Raw genomic sequence first — 18,133 nt, 5'->3', positions numbered from 1 at the left:
CTGGTACACCACGTCAGACATCCTCTTAACCTCAGTCGGTGTAGTTGACGTGGATGCCAAAGGAGGGAGGGCAAGCGCGGGAGGTAGCAATCCCACCTGTGTGGCCTGTCCTGCAGACCCCTGCGTCATATCGCTAGCTACCTGCAGGGCACCTATGCCTATTGCTGGCACTATAGCCGTTTCTGGCGCTATGCCTGGAGTAACTGCCACTGGTGCTATGACTGTTGCTGGTGCCGTGCTTACTGCTGGCGCTACGACTGCCGCTGGCGATATTAGATGTTGGTGCCCCACTATAATCGCTTGTGCCTCCTATTGCCCTTGGCCCTTGTTACGCCGGTGCTGCCCGCAGACCAGACCCGTCCCCTGTGCTGAGGTGGGACGTAGGGATACACGCACCCGCAGCAAAGGGAGCGCGTCCGGAGTGTGGTGTTAGTGTTGCCAGGCCAGGTATAGTAAGGAAGACAATACTTGCCGGTACCGGTAGTAGAGGAAGAGTAGTTATTGCCGTTGCCAAGATCAGGGATTGGAGAGTTGCGGAAGGTCGAAGGTATAAGCCGTGTTTCAGGGATGCCAGAAGTCACGAAGTCCAAGTAGAGCCGAAGTCGAGAGCCAGAGGGGGTAGTCGTCCAATCCACGTCAATACCTGAGGAGTCACTGAGAGAGTAGTCAAATGTTTCCGTACAGAACTATGTCGAGCGACGAGTGATGGGAAGCACAGGCATAATAAGGCTGGGCAGGCCAATGGGAAAAGGGGACGGGCCTGGAGGACTGCAAGGAGTCCTCCCTGATAGGAGGGAGGTGTTACAGCCCAGCTGAGTGTAATCATTGATTTGCATGGAACTGTGTGATGCTTGGGGGCGACGCCTTACTGCAGGAGCAGTGGTTAAAAGTGCTCTGTTAGGCGTGTGCTCTGTAAGCTGGGAATGCATGCGCATAACGTCGGGCTGGCGTGCGTGTGTGCGTGGTTTCGGTGACTGACACGCGTATGCGCATGGGGTCAGAGACAGACGCACGTGTGCGCATAGAGCGCGGAGCTGGAGACACACGCAGAGGCTGCGGTTCAACAGGCACCTCTTTGGTTGGTGCAATCCTGTGATGGCGAGGAGCCAGAGTGCCAGTGGCAGACAACGGAGGTATGTGGGAATTGCGCTGCAGACGCTTGGACGCCTGAGTACCGACGGGAGGTGAGTAATGGTCGCACTGACGGCACAGACACCAGATTCCTTACAGCCCTACATTAAGCTGCGCCACTAATGGGGACAGAGCCTGCCTTATGCTCAACAATTCTGCTTCCATATGCTGTGCTCCTGTACCCAAGGCTGACTTACTCATACTCACCCGAGGAAGCAAGGTCCCTGCTAACCTTTTGGGGGGAAAAATCCCGCTGTTGCTGCTGATATTTCCTTTCCTCCAATCTCGCATGATGACCCGGTGTCGTTTGTACTGCCCTTTGGATGAGTAGTTCTCTTAAATGTTCTCTGTATTGACCCTGAATTTATTTGTAAATAATTGTCATATCCCCTCAGGCCGTGATTATAGTGGTGGCGCGCGCGCGTGTGCTCCTGCGCGCCGCCAGAACAATTGAATGTATATCAATGAAGGCGCACCCAGCACGCGCTACGGAGCGACAGACAGCAGAGGAGACAACTGAAATTGATTTTGCAGCACGACAGTCGCGTCACGTGAGCGGTTCAGCCAATGAGGTCTGAACCGCTCACGTGATGTCACAGCGCCTCCTAAATGCCTCTCCAATCGCCTCCAGCCAGTTTGTTTTGCATGCGCGGCCACTGTAAATGTGGCCTTCGACGGCCTTTTCTGATGTAAACAAATCTAATTTACCTAGCCTTTCTTTTCTCATAAATCTGACCTTCCATCTTCGTTATTAATTTAATGGCTTTTCTCAGTACTTTTTCCAGTTTAATAATGTCTTTTTTACGGAGAGGTGTCCAAGACTGTACTCCATATTGAAGGTATGGTCTTACTAAGGATTTGTACAGTTGTAAAATAATGCTTTCTTCCCTTCCAGCATACCCCATTTTATGCAACATATTGGGGGAGATGTATCAACGTGAAGTGCAATTAGAAATGTGTTTTGATGCTTTGCTCTATTTTCTGCTTGCACTTGCGTTAAATTTATGAAAGTGTTTCTTACATTTGACTCATTGTTGACCAGAGAAGTTTGCACCACCTCAAACCTGGACAATTTTTTTTTGTACAAATACAAGGTGCAAAAGTGATGCAGAGTTTGCTAAATCTCATAATCTGTGCATACTGTAACTCCTCCCTAACTCCTTCTATTGTCACTCTCCAAATCGCAAGATGACACACATGGTGCAGAAGCAAAGACCTTGATACATTGATACAGAGACACAAAGTAAGAAGTACGCAATATGCGTCACTTTTGCTCCAAATTTGCTATGATACATTACCCTCAATATCTTATTTGTCTTTGCAGCTACTGCATGACACTGGGCACTATTGCTAAGCCTTATGTCTACTAGCACTCCTGATTCCTTTTTCATGAAGGATTTACCTAATTCTGTCCCATTTAGTTTAAGTTGCCTGTTTATTCTTGCTTCCCAAATGTATAACCTTATTTATCTGTATTAATTTTCATCTGCCATTTACCTGCCTATGTTTCCAGTTGATCCATGTCCTTCTGCAGAGAAATTGAATCCTGATCTGGTTTAACTACTTTACATAATTTAGTGTCGTCCGCTAAGATTAAGATTTTTCTCTCTATGCCAACTTCAAGGACATTAATAAATAAGTTAAAAAGCAGGGGTCACAGCACAGAACCTTGGGGTACTCCACTTACAACTGTAGACCAATCTGAAAAGGTTACATTTATAACAACTCTCTGCTGTCTATCCTTCAACCTGTTCGATACATAAAGCTTGGCCCCCTGCAGACGCACTTACTAGAATTCCCTCCTACTGTCTCTATACGTTCTCCTACCTACCAATTAGATTGTAAGCTCCTCGGAGCAGGGACTCCTCTTCCTTAATGTTACTCTTATGTCTGAAGCACTTATTCCCATGACCTGTTATTTATATTATTTGTTATTTATATGATTACAACATATATTACTACTGTGAAGCGCTATGTATATTTATGGCGCTATATAAATAAAGACATACAATACAATACAGTTTACAATCCAGGTGGAACTATGTGTAGCTAAACAAAAAGGCCTGCCGCTCAACCTATGTGGAGTACCTGTTCAAATAATTGTGGTGGTGGTGCATGAGGAAATAAGCAACTCTGAATACATCAACTCTGTGAAATCCAATGGGTTTCACAAAAAAGAATCCCTCTTAATGTGCACTCTACCTCTATATTGATAAATATTGCAGAAATATCCGCAGAGACAATTGCTCAGAACATGTCAGAACAACAAGGGTAACAACATTTTATTAACTATTGCATATATTAAAAGTGACATACAGTACAAGTGAAAAATTTGTATTGTGAATAAAATCCCCTCAGTGAAAAATGGACCAGCTGTAGTTGTGTGATAGTAAGATAGGACAGGTTGTATACAAATAGTCACTGGGCTATCCTTTGCCTCCAAGTTTCCACAGGGTGGCAGAATGGCCAAAGTGCAGTGGCAGTGACTAGCAACCTAGTAAATGACCTATCTAACTGACTACATGGGATCAGGTACTCCTGCAGCACGAAACAAGATGGATAAGGATGATGAAGGGTTTATCTTTTCTCCTTTCCTATGAGTAGATTCAATTACACACACTCTACATTATCATACCTATGGGGATCCAGGTATATAGATTAAAACTGCATTGTCCGTATTGACTTTTAGAGGCGGACACCAAGGGGCACCCATTCCTACACAACTGAATCCACACCATTGTCCTTCTATTGAACACATATTTCTTCAATATTTATCAATATAGAGGTAGAGTGCATATTAAGAGGGATTCTTTTTTGTGAAACTCAGTGGATTTCACAGAGTTGATGTATTCGGAAATATGTGTACCCAGATCAATTTTCTTTATTTTTGTACACTAATCTCTTGTAGATATAAAAAAGGATGAGACCACAAAAACTCTCATAGAATTTTAGGAGTATAATGATGGTGTCAAAATAATAGTAAGATATCCACGTACAGCAAAAACATTTAAAACCAGCATTATATAAGAACCATGTAAGTGATATTCTCCAGGATCAGATAGAGCCTCTCATCAGCATCCGGTCGGGAACACAGTGTTGAGTAGTTGGAGTCCACGGTCACGGGAGCGATAGTTCACAAAGTGTCTTAGCCAAAGGAACCACCTGCCTTCCAGGTTCAGGGGAGCATCGCAATCCACAACCTGGCACAGATACTGGAGAGATGGTATTAAATGCCCCGGACAGCTCGCCGTGTGATGCACACCAGTGACAACACCCTTGAAAATGCCATATACAACCTCAAACAATATCACATAGAGAAATGTCTCTAATAAATACAGCTGAACCCCGTTATAATGTGGTCTTCAGGGTCCACCCGATCCAACCGCGTTATTACAGGGATCGCGATGGCCGCAGCGATCAGGGACTCTGCGTCTGCCGGAGGGGGAAAGCTGGGATAACTCTCCCTGAGCCCAGCGTCGCAGCGGCAACCCCACTGTCTGCAGCAGCTGATCTATGTGCTGTGTGAGTCTGCGAGAGGGGGCGGGAGCTAGGGGAGGATCTCATGGGTGTAGTCCGTACAGTATCCCCGTCTCCTCGTTTGTCCACTCCCTGCTGAGAGTAGACTTGACAGGCCAACCTGGTAAGACACCCTATCCCCCAGACCTCAAAAGCTCCCTCCCCCTTTCTCCGGTGGACCCTCTTTGCCAAACCCACCCCCTGGCAGCCACGAGGGGGTACACTGGCAGAAATCCATCCCTGTGTTTCTCCCTCTGCGTCCACCCTCTCCACCTCGTCCACACTGCGCTCGGCTGCGACTACTCGTTATCAACAGGGCAGGACTCCACGCTCCTCACTTACAAGACGCGACCCGGAACCCAGGATGGGCCCCTCCGGCACATCTTCTACTGTACCTCGTCCAGCACAGCGTTTTCCTCATGCAGCTCCACATACCGTGCGCTGGCACTGCACTCCGAAAACGTCCTAAAAAGGTAGGGCCTCCGAGGTGATGGGCTGGGAGACAATGGAACAATAGTTGATCCGGAGATGGCCTCTTTAAATGTTATTATAATAATTGCATGGCGGCTCTCACATTGATTATTCATAATAGCAAAACTGTCAAATGAAGCGTTCGATTTTTTGACTTATTCATATTTCATCATAACGGTCCTTTTTTTAAAGTGTTATTTGAAATGTTATTGCTTAAGTCAGAGAAATTGCATTAATAAAATTGCTGAGAGAATACTTGTGTGTGTGTGTGCCCAAGTTTGCCCCCGCCCCCAAAATAAAAAAAGTTTTAAAACGGGAGTTACGCTCAGACCGCGTTATAAGCAGATCCGCCTTGTAGCGGATCGCGCTATAATGGTGTTGAGCTGTACTGGGTTACATAAAGTAACAAATGCCTGAATGTCCAAATGTATCCAACCAATTTTGTGGTGTTAATCATCGGTTAATTCCACTTCATCATGGAATAAATAATGGTTATTTGATCAGTCCTTCTATACCCATTTTTGGTCAGTGATTGGACAGTGATGAATTACAATATACAAGCATATAAAAATACGTCCCTAAGTTACTGCATCTAGTAGGAACAAACATTTAATCACTTACTAATACTTTAATAAGTAAAACAACTGCAGTATATATAACAAAATATAAATATGAAAATAATTAGCATAAAAACATATCATAAAAATACGTGTGTGTGTCCAAGGATGCTACATTGGGGAAACCAGCCAAAAACTTCAAGGAAGAATGAATATGCACAGACACTCTATACTACACCACGAAGAAGGAAGACACTGCTCACCAGTGGGACATCATTTCTCAGTACCAGATCATTCCATAAATGATTTAAAAATTCAAAATCCTCAATGGAATGTTCAAACGCACCCAAGAATGGAAAACATTTGAGCTCAGAATGATAAGACTCTTTGACACCAAAACAAGTGGACTTAATGTGGACATGGGGTTTCTCACACACTATCATTTGTTGTGATGGTCCTCCCTGCCATTGTGCCATCCTATACCTTCCCCCCCAGCATCCTCTACCCCCTGTGTGCTGCTGTGGATGTACAGCCCCCCCATCCCCAATTCTCACCTTCCTTATGTCTGTTTTAACATCCTTCCAGTGCCTTCCCCACCCCACCTCATATACACCTCTGTTCTACATTCTTCCTTTTTTTTCTTCTTTCAATCCCTGTCTAAGTCATAGAAACCTTTGTATATCAATATTGCTGACCTAAGGAAGAGAGGAAAACTCTCGAAAGCTTGTCCTACAGTATGACATAAATTGTTTGCCCAAATAAATCGCAACTGGACTAACATGGCTATTTCCTTTTTATTTTTATATAAGCCTAAATGGGAACCATTTTGAATGGTTTTGAAGCAAAAGGTGACACTGTGTGCTCATTTGCATGTCATTTCCCAGAATCCCTTGCTGCAGTGGAAGTGCTGTGTGCTGGGTGATAATGGTGAAAGGCGGGGTTGCAGACCTGTCTAAGACATGCAAATGAGCATACTGCAATATTTCCATTTGCTATATGCTTTGCTGTGGAGGGTTTTTGTCACTTTTTTTTACCCACCATAACATAATTCAGTATGGTAAAACCTATCCCTTGCTTCAATTTTGCATAGCCAGTATAACCAACCCCACACTGAAGAGACCTATTAAAGTCGAAACAGGCTGTGTGTGGGTGGATTTACTGGCTATGCATCTTAATCCTGGCTGTGCTCAAAGCTGTGACCATGCAGCAAGCTTAAGCCTATAGGGGAACCATTTTGAATGGTTTTGAAGCAAAAGGTGGCAGTGTGTGCTCATTTGCATGTCATTTCCCAGAATCCCTTGCTGCAGTGGAAGTGCTGTGTGCTGGGTGATAATGGTGAAAGGTGGGGTTGCAGACCTGTCTAAGACATACAAATGAGCATACAGCAATATTTCCATTTGATATATATATATAATATATGAAGCGCAAACTCCATAGCGCGTGACTGTATAAAAAAGATGGCAAATTTATTAAAATAATGATCCCAAGGAAATGCACTTTCAGGATCCTTTAAAAACACGTCTGGGAGAGAAATCTCTGTGGGAGTCAAACAGCATGGACGGAGAGATCCACAGTGGGGGTATTGCACCTGGACATCAAATGGATGCAGCATACAGCTAATGCCTCAAGCGCCCCAGCTCTTCTCAGTGCTTCACACGCACTTCTTGGGTGTGTAGTAGAGCCCCAGTAGCGAGGGATTCAGCCAGCTGCAGGGAATTGCAAGGCACCTCTTCCAGTCCGATTGCGATGACATCACCACGTCTCGTCTCAAAGCGTTTCGTCACTCAACGTGACTTTAATCACTAACTATTTAGCGCTACTCTGTGTGTGTTTTTTTTTTCAATATATATATGTTAGAGGCAAGATACATTATTATATTCAAATGTTAATATATTGTGAAGCTTAGGGCTATTATAATTTAGAAATAAATTGATATGCAAAAAGAAGCAATACTAAATAAAAAAAAGCAAAAAAGCATAACTGACCCGTGTTTAAAGACTAGACTTGACAACCACAGGAGAAAAGAAAATAGATATATAGAATAATAATGCATCCAATTAAATAACAAAAATCCATTAAAGATGGTAAAAGCTGTGACCAGTATATAATTGGGATTGTATGAATATTGCTCAAATATAAAGCCAATAAAAAACGTATTAAAGATAATTTAAAAAATCTAAAGTACAAGACTAAGTACAAAAAGGGAGGGATAATCATCTCATACCGCTTTTAAAATAGAGAAACAATGTCAATATCTTCATTAAGACCTAGAGTGATCTGCGTTCTATGTTTATAAATCCAGAAACTCTCTAGTCTAGACGAGGATCTCTTGATCACCACACGTCTTTTTGGAGTTACAACCTCAATCCCTTTATATCTCAAAACCAATGAACATCTTGTAAATTTATGAAGATCAGGAAATAGTATATCCCGCGGCGGGTGCCCGAGGCATTTAATACCATCTCTCCGGTATCTGTAGCGGGTTGCAGGTGGCGATGCTCCCCTGAACCTGGAAGGCAGGTGGTTCCTTGGGTTAAGACTCTTTGTGAACTATCACTCCAGTGATTGTGGTCTCCAACTACGTACGGTTTTTATACGTCTAATGCTAGTATTATATGTGTTTGCTGTACGTGCATATCTTACCATTATTTTGACACCATCATTATACTCCTAAAATATGGAGAGGTTTTATGCTTCCTTCTTATTTTGTATGTACTTTAGACCTGTGATGCCGAGCCATCCTGTTTGAACAGAAGCAGACTCTTACTTCCTCAAGGGAGGTTGGGCCACTTTTAATCTACAGAGAGAAAAGAGGAGAGGCCCCAGGACAGAACCTTTAGGTACCCCATCAGATAGTTCAGAGGAAAAAGAGTTGTCAATATATGCACTAAAGGAATGCGAAATGTGAAAGGTAGGAAGAAAGCCAGCGGAGGACTTTGTCCTTGACACCAAGGGAGTGGAGTGTGAAGTAACAGTGGGTGCTCAACAGTATCAGTAGCTTGTGAAGAAATGTTATGTTAAAGCAGCAATACGGGTTAACTTTAAAAATAAAATATATATATATACTGTATATATATGTGTATATATATATATATATATATGTGTATATATATATATATATATATATATATATATATATACTGTATATATATGTGTATATATATATATATATATATATAATTTTTTTGTTTTTGTTTAAAGCAGGGAAATCTCAGAAACTGAACTATATTAATTTCAGCTCAGGGCAACCCCCTGCTTCCAGAGATACTTTTAAGATAGTAAGAGGGAAGGGGGTCACAACGTTCATGCGTGGCAGCAAGGGTGAGAGGCACATTTGAATGCCGGCTAGATCAGCAAGTCTGCACACTGCAGGTTTGATACAATATTGTTTCTTATGTTGTTACATGAGTTGTTACTGCTGCTGTGAACTCTACCGGCAGTATGTTATTTCTAGACCACAGGCACATTATTATTTTGTGCATATGGAGATGGTAATGAACCGTGATACACATATAGACCCAGTTACATTTATCTCTGGGGTCTTAGACGATTGTGCTTCATGCTGATAATAATCATGACTGGCTTATTAGCAATTGAGTTTTTACTCACACCTTAGCTGCATTTAGCATTTTTGCTCCCAATAGTATATTTTTCTGTTGCACTAGCAAATCATATGTTATTAACCATTAGTCCTTACTTTGCTGTATATCAGTCTTGTATAGCCATACAAGGGATCTCTTCACCATTAGGTTTAGTTATTTTTAAGAGGCTATAACTGGCTACGAACTTGATTCGTGCCTCTAGGCTTGTTAACACACTTTGTGTGCCTATGTAACTAACCAGAACATTTTAACCTTGCTGTATATTAGCTTTGTATACGTATTGTATTTCTATATACTAGGGACTTGTTCATCACCAGGTTAATTATTCTCTAAGAGGCTATAACTGGATACGAACATTGATTCGTGCCTCTAGGCTTGCTTACACATTTTGTGTGCCTATATTATAGGTGTGGTGCATTATTGTATTAACTACATATATATCTATTTATACATGGTGTTTATTTGTAGAAAACACGGGAGCATATACGCGTGACCTACTACTACAGGTTTACATATCAGTCTGCACGTGACTTGTTCTATTGTATACAGGCTTTTAAACACTACAGGCATACCCCGCATTAACGTACGCAATGGGACCGGAGCATGTATGTAAAGCAAAAATGTACTTAAAGTGAAGCACTACCTTTTTCCCACTTATCGATGCATGTACTGTACTGCAATCACCACATACGTGCATAACTGATGTAAATAACGCACTTGTAACAGGCTCTATAGTCTCCCCGTCTGCGCACAGCTTCGGTACAGGTAGGGAGCTGGTATTGCTGTAAAGGACGTTCTGACAGGCGCATGCGTGAGCTGCCATTTGCCTAATGGGTGATATGTCCTTACTCGTGAGTGTACTTAAAGTGAGTGTCCTTAAACCGGGGTATGCCAGTATTAATGTTCAGTCTTGCAGTCACGGTATATAGATCCTTGATTGTGCTTGACTTCTAGCACTTAGTTTGAATTTTCATTTAAGTTAAGGATATTCATTTGGACTGATCATTATCAGTAGTGTATATAGCGTTCATGTTTGTTTGTGTTTTATGTTCACATTGGCTACATACTTTGCCTTGATAACTATTTTTTACTTTAATACCATTAGATTGATTTTTAAACCACTCATCATATCACTTGACACATTGAGTGCTTTCAAAAGGGTTTGCTGCTTCTATTCCTTTATTTTTTTCCAGAGATACTTATCTGCGTATCGGTGCCGGCGTCTCTGCGGAGTTTAACGGTCCAGGTCACATGGGTCAATAGGAAGCCGCACTGGATGATGTCACAGCTTCCTATTGGCCTTCGTGACGCAGGACATTTAAACCGCCATTAGATTAGGCACACAGTTTCTCTACCTGCAGGTATACCGGAACCGCTACAGAGGTAAGTATCTCTTGAACAAGGCGGCCCCTGGAGCTGAAATTAACACAGCCCAGCCCCGGAAACCTCCTGCTTCAAACCTGTAATTACATTTTTTTTTTTCTTAATTTTTTTAAAATAAAGCTAACTCGCATTGCCTCTTTAAGGGCCACTCGACATATTAATGTTCATCTAATGTTGCTTTTTTAATAAGAGATCTAGGGGAAGTTCATACTTACTATACCTACTCTATATTTGTTTACATTATTGAATGGGATAATATAAATGGAAGAAAAATATATATATTCCTGAACCTATATACAATACAGGTCTTGTTCATCCCAGTATTGAATGCATTTCCACTTCGTAGGAAGCACTGAAACTCTGACAGAAATGACACTCAGGCTGCAACTTTCTGGTCGAATTGCAATCTGAGTGGCTGCAAGGTTCCTGGGGGACATATTTGTTGGGGTTTCTGATGGAATGGTATATGCACCTAATTCTGAGACGATGCGTTTATTTTATTTGAAACTGTTTAAAAAAAAAAAAATAAGTAATCTAAAGAAATTATATAAAGTAGGCTGAACTGGTCCTGTGAAATGGTAAGAAAAATGATGACTATTTCAAGACCTGTGCTGAAAAGGAAAAGCCAGCGTTTTTTTCCCCTGTGCGGCTTCAGCTGCATTGAAGAGGGTCTGCACAGATGCATTGTGCACTACAGAATGTAACAGATATAATTCAAGCTGTCAGCTTAATCATACTGTTTCCAGGAAACAACCTGTAAAAGAGAAGAACCCCTTGTTTGCTGACCTCTGATCCTCAGCCTGCTGCAGATTGTCATAAATTCTGTTTTTCTTTATGCTAGTGTCCCTTCCTTCCCCTCCTTTTTTATTATTGCCTTCCCTTCAAGTGGCACCCTGAAAGACCACCCAGACACGATCACAATAGAAAATGAGCTATCCAGCAAAATAAGGTTTAGTGAAACTAGTTAAGAAAGCGAAGAAAAGCTCTGCTTAGCTGCATATAGGTTATGTCTTTCGGTATCGCATTGTGCAGTGGGAAACGGCTAAAACACAAACGCTCTGTTGATACACATGCAGCTGTTTGGCCTCAATGTTTGGAAATTCTGCTGTCTTTCTGTTGCCGTATTATGAATGGGTAGAGGGAATGTTAAAAGGTGTGAATTTTATCATTCGTGTGTATACCACAGTTTTTGCCAGTCTTGCCATTTTCCGATGAAAATGGCTTCAAAGCAGACCCGAATGTTGTGCTACTGGGGTAAGATATCGGATTCTTGTAGTGCTTACGTTAAACCCTACACAAAGCAGGCGGTCTGGAAGTGAAGCCTGAATGCCAATTTACAATGCTGTAAAAAGGATTAACAGATTTCTATTGTTATGATGTTTAAATCTTAATTTGCATTATTAAACAACTGAAGCCTCTACCAAATCCTCATTTGTCCACCACAACGAGTAGATGTGTGTGTGTCTGCAGGTGGTCTCTAGATTTGGTCTCTCACCAAGAAGATAACTCTGTGTCGCGTTATGACACTACTAATCGATTATTCCCAGCTCTCAAGATCTAGCAGAATGTAATAGCACTTCTACAAATTATTAACTATCCATTGAGTTCTTCATGTAGGAGGGTTTTATAGATTATGATTTAAAGTAATACTTTCACAAAACTTAGTTTATGATTTGTTTATACAAGGAGTATTCAGGCTCACTTAAATAGAACAAGAGGCCTACGATGGTTATTCTGCATTACCACATGCATGTGCCTGCCACTGCACACTTATTCCCAGACATCAATTAAAGGCATGTCCTGGTCCCTGAAATGTGTTTCCTCCTCCGTTTAATAGCTGAATGGGTTAATTCATTCAAATGGGCTAGTGCCGACTCGAGCATTGACTTCAATGTGTGTTTGCATGCGATGATGCTCTTATAGGCAGTATGTCAGTTTAACCAATAACCACGCCCCCCCCTTATCCTTTATTGCTGTAACATTTTACTGTGAAATTTTTTTTTATGCGCCCTTGTATTTCTGCCCAGTCTTAAACATGAGCTTCACCGGCATCTGAATTGTAGTACTTTAAATAATCCGTTTAGAGCAGCTGATAACTCGAAGCGGTTTTTCACATAATACCAAACCCCATCCCAGAGAAAGCTCAACCCTAAATTAAAGCAGCAAAACCTGAAAAATCCTGTTTTATTTTTTTTAATAAATCTGTTCTGTAGTATTAGATAGAACTGTCTACATATTTTATTTTTTTTTAACTCCTAATGCCATTTTTGATTTTTTTTTTCTATGGATCATCCTTTTGGTTCCTACAGCAACCATTTAGAAAGGCCTATCCACTTCCTCTTTTGAAACAGGCTCTGACATACCATTTTGATATTTGCCCTTTGGCAACAAAGTATCACAAACAGACCTGTTGCTGTGTTCCAAACAGCAGACTGTCTATTGCTCTGAAAGCTGCAACAATAATGTTATACTTGGTAATATAATGTTACATACCGTATCAGCTGCAGCATTTCACAGACTGCAGCACAGTCAGAAGGCAGCCATTTCTTTAGGCACACAATCAGGATTGTTACAGCTCTATAACAGGAGCAGCAAACGATTTTCCAGCTTAGGTAAGTATGTAGAATAATACATTGCCACATGCTTTACATATAAAGCGAATAAAAAAAGGGGGGATGTAGTATTGCTGCCTCAACTCATCGTGCATAGCTTTGAGTGTTTGCATACAAGCTTACTCACAAATGGTAATGGCATATTCTGAAGCCATTGCAAGTATCTGGAGCTTGGGAGGTTCACACTTCGAGAAGAGATGGTACAGAGCAACATTTTAGAAATAGTTACTTTTAGCTTTTACCATGTTGTTCAAATCAACATTTTTGGTAAGAAGAAAATGCTGTTGATGCATGAAAGGAAATGGCAAAAAGTGAATATTGGGAGAGTGATCCCTAAAAGGGACTACCCCTTTATGACAGTCAATGAATGACTGTGGTATGTTTAATGGGTTAATTGTAGGCGATTGACATAATTAAAGTGTTTTTGAATACATATATTTTTTTATGTTTGAATGCCTCTACAGTTATGTTTTTAAGGGGTTTTATAATCTTTACCTAATGTCTTTTTTTTTTGTTGGACTGTGAGTTAAAAAAACAAAAAACAAAAAACATTTACAGGTAAATTGCACACTTTTAATTTCCCTCTGTTTTATTTGGCTAATAATCACAACATAATTAGTGTAAAGAGATACAGGACAAGAAGACGAATGACTACATAACATTAACCCAAGGATAAGAAAATCGTATTCCTTTTTAACCAGGTAGAAAATAAGGGAAAATTGGGCTCAAAGGTTACCTGAATCTTTCTAAGAAAGCCAATTACATTGCTAAGCTGTTTAAAACCCTTCTCCTCTTTTGCTTGCTGTCTGGCGCTGGCCCTTTTAAAACGCAAAGTAGACTCTTCAATTAAGCAATTATAACTTGTGTTTTAAACTAGTAAATATTTTGAGGTACGGACATGTAAATGAAAAATAAATATCTTAAAATGGGTGCCCGTAGATGTTGTGTGGTATAAGATATTTTAATGACCTCCTTTTTTCCCCCTGTTTTTTGTTGTGTATTCTTAGGAATCATTTGTCCGATAAAGGATTTTTCCATTTGCTTCAGTCGATAGAAGGTGTAGTGCTAAATACACCGCCTAAACATTTAGAACTCTACCAAAATACAGAAGTAAGCCAGACAAAATTGGATCATCTCATAAGGTAAAACTTTTTATTTATTATTTTATCATATGTTCCAATATAAGTATTGACTCTGACTTTATTGTACTGCAAGGTTACACTTCTTGGTCCAAGAGAAGTGTATACTTGTAGGTTGCGTTACCATTTACAGGACCAGCATGGGAGTCATATGTACAGAGATCGAGTGCTTTGTGTGTAGAACAATTAAAACCTCACATGTCTCTTCTTTGAGTATATTGACGGTAACCCTGAAGAAGAAACTTCTGAGGTTTTGACAGCTCTCTATGCTGTCATTTAGACCTCAAAAGTACACAAAGGCTGTGATGTTTTAGATCCGTAATAGAAATACTGCACAATCAAAGTGGAAGACATTTTCTGTAAATATAGCTGTGATTTAACTAGTATTTTTGTTTGTGGGGAAGATCAACTTACTAGGTATCAATACCACAAATGCTGGAATTAAGAATACAGTCAATCAATTGATCCTTGACCCTACAAGTGAAAACGTAAAGCCAATTGCTGCTGTCCTTGGTTGATGTTTGAATTAGACTGATTACCCAAAACTGATGTCTTGTGCTCTTGGAAATAGTCTCTCTTGGGGGCATGCCAGATAGCATAATAGATGATGAGGTTGAGAAAATGACATCTGTCCATCAAGTTCAGCCTATCTATGTTAAATATTATTAGCTGAAATACTTTTATATTTTTATTTATATTTATCCAGAGGTAGGCAACAAAACCCATCAGTGAAACATTTGCCAGTTATGTCTTGTAAGGGTAATGATACATGAATTCTTGACTCCAAAAATGTCAATCAAATTTCTCCCTGGATCCAACATCCTTATTCCTGTTTTTAACCTTTTGGCATATCCATGTATACCTTTCCTTTCTAAAAAGATAACTAATTATTTGTGCAAGATCTGCCATCACAGTTTCCATCTGTAGTAAACTCCACAATGTAAGTGCTCTTATTGTATAGAACTCTTTGCTGCTGGTGACATCTCTTTTCCTCCAATCTCAAGGGAGGGGGACCCTGTGTCATTCGTACTGCCCTTGGGATGAAAAGTCCTTGACTATATTTGGAAATAGTTATATCTCCTCTCCTTAGACGCCTCTTTTATAATGTAAATAAACCTTATTTGGATAGTCTTTCCTCATGTCAGATCACCCACTTGATTAATTTGGACTCTCTTCTCTGCACTTTTTCCAGTTTCATAATGTCTTTTTTTTTCTCTCTCTTATGGTAGGTGCCCAAAAATGTATTGCATCTTTAATAATACATTATTAAATTTTTAATAGTTATAATGTCTGGTCTTGTACATCATATTAAGTTGTACTTTTAAATGCAAACTCTAAATGTACATGAATATTTTCTTAAGTATAACATGTTTCTGATATATTATTCCTGAAATGAAGGTTAATATTGTCACACTGTAATTTCATGGTCTTGGTGAGCATACAGTATGTTATTCCCTTTAAAGGAGCAGTCCCACCTGGAACCAAAGTAATTCTGATGCCATCATTAGTCAGTCTTCAGTATAAAAAATCACTGACAAATGAATTTGCAAAAAAAAAAACATGTATACTATATGGAACTGTAAGGTTTGTGAACAATTTAGCATTAAGGACAAATTTAAAACCAGCAGTCTCTTTTTAGCTTTTAATATTAGTTCCGTAAAAGTTGTGATTGTAGCGGTTTTGTTTTTTTTATGCCTAATTTTGACTTTATGACTTAAATTTTGTCACTGTCATAACTCCCTGAATTATCCTTGGAAGAATAATATTGATAATAGAATTTTTGCTAAAGCAAATGCACCATAACAAACTGTTGTTGTGAACGGCAACTGCTGCTTGTTGACTATACAACATGGTATTGCCAGTTCATTTCAATGTCATCCATTATTAATGTGCCTGGTTCTTATTATCAGAGCTGTGTAACAGAAAACCAGTTTTAGCATTGAATGTTCCATCAAATCACGTGTGTAGCTCCCACTCGCTTACATATAATACTGATTGCACTCTCTTCTTATTTTAAAAGATATGCATGGTTCGCATTTCTAGTTCCTGCACGGACTTTCTATTGACAATTACTACTCTACATTCTGCAATAGACGCTCTGTTCTAACTATCTCTGTGTACTCGTGTTCATTACATTGTAGCACTTGTTTTTATGTTCTAGTCTTTGTAATCAGATGGATACTTTGAAAGAAGACCTTGAGCCTTGTTCTGCACTCGTCCTCCATCAGCTGCAGAGGTTGTTGAAGAGCACATTGACTGGAGGCTCCTTAACTGAGGAAATTCTTACTGAGAGCATAAGCAATACAGATGAAAAGAGAGCGAGGTATCATAGTTACAAAAATAGTAACATGACTTAATTAGCTTCTTAAAAGAATGACACAATAAGCTACATTATTACAACAGGATGGCGTGTGTATGTGTTATAGAGGTAACAGTCATTAATTACATTCTTTGAGTACAGTACTGAGGAAAAGGGGATTTAAATGTTATTTTTTTTTAACATTATTTCAAAATCATACTCAATGAGTTTTATGTTTTGGTAACTCTGAACTATGACTAAATAGGCACTTAATACATTTTTCAATAGAAATATCAAGAAAGTCCAAAGCAGGAAGTGCATTTAGTGAGGTTTTGCTAAAATTGCACTTAATGAGTTTTACCTCCTACGTAGACTGTGTGTGTGTGTGTGTGTGTGTGTGTATATATATATATATATATATATATATATATATATATATATATATATATATATATATATATATATATATATATATATATATAGTGCAGAATAAATGAGTTCTTAGGTATTCGGTGATACCTTTTTTATTGTTAGTCCAATAAAAAAGGTATCACCGAATACTGAAGAACTAATTTATTCTGCACTATCGCAACTGGACTAACATGGCTATTTTCTGCTTTATGTATGTATATATATATATATATAGGCAATACGATACCGTGTATGAGACGAATGGATGGTCAAAAAAACTTTGTATTGTTAAGACATAATAACCAACGTTTCGGTCCTACATGCGGGACCTTTCTCATCACCTTGATTTACCTGACGGAGTGCTTATTGTTCTTGTCTATATGATATATATATATATATAGATATATAGATACATATAGATACATATAGATATATAGATACATATATATATACAGTGCTTGACAAATCACCCAAAAATCTACTCGCCGAACCAAAAAATCTACTCGCCACCTAGTCCGGCCCCCAGTCCCGCCCCGCTTTAAAAAAATACATAAAATAAATTCCTAGTAAGAACATTAGTTTTTGACATAAGTTTATTTATTGTATTACATTATACTACAATTAGTCCTGGTTACGTGTGTGTGTGTGTGTGTGTGTGTGTGTGTGTGTGTGTGTGTGTGTGTGTGTGTGTGTGTGTGTGTGTGTGTGTGTGTGTGTGTGTGTGTAAATGTTGAATTTAGAAAAAAAAGCCAGATGTGAATGACTAGTTTCCTGAACCCCTTAACCAGTGTCTGGATGCCCCCACTTCCCAATATTTAAAGCACCAATCCCGCCTGGGATCTTACCTGATCCGCAGTCCCTCAATGTCTAGGTACCCTCATTTCCGCAATGTTATACATTGAAGGGAAGGTGTTCCCTACCTGTCTTCTGGGTTAGGGGGGATTCGGATGTCTCCCGTCTGAAGCTTGAGTCAGATCTGGAAGAAAGCAGTATAGGTTATTTTGGTGTAGGT

At 39.9% G+C, this 18,133-nt stretch overlaps 1 protein-coding gene across 1 annotated transcript in view; it reads left to right on the top strand.

The window, feature by feature from the left end:
• KIZ (kizuna centrosomal protein) overlaps window positions 1–18,133 on the top strand; it is a 147,613-nt gene that overhangs the window by 56,900 nt on the left and 72,580 nt on the right. The window contains exons 6-7 of the mRNA XM_075594941.1: window positions 14,280–14,414; window positions 16,573–16,734. Coding sequence (XP_075451056.1) covers window positions 14,280–14,414; window positions 16,573–16,734 — 297 coding nt within the window. The remainder of the gene's footprint in view (window positions 1–14,279; window positions 14,415–16,572; window positions 16,735–18,133) is intronic.

The sequence above is a fragment of the Ascaphus truei genome, chromosome 4 (genome assembly GCF_040206685.1).
Source record: "Ascaphus truei isolate aAscTru1 chromosome 4, aAscTru1.hap1, whole genome shotgun sequence".
Taxonomy (NCBI): Eukaryota; Metazoa; Chordata; class Amphibia; order Anura; family Ascaphidae; genus Ascaphus; species Ascaphus truei.
The sequence above is the reverse complement of the archived record's forward strand: the minus strand, read 5'-3'. Positions and strand labels throughout refer to the sequence as shown.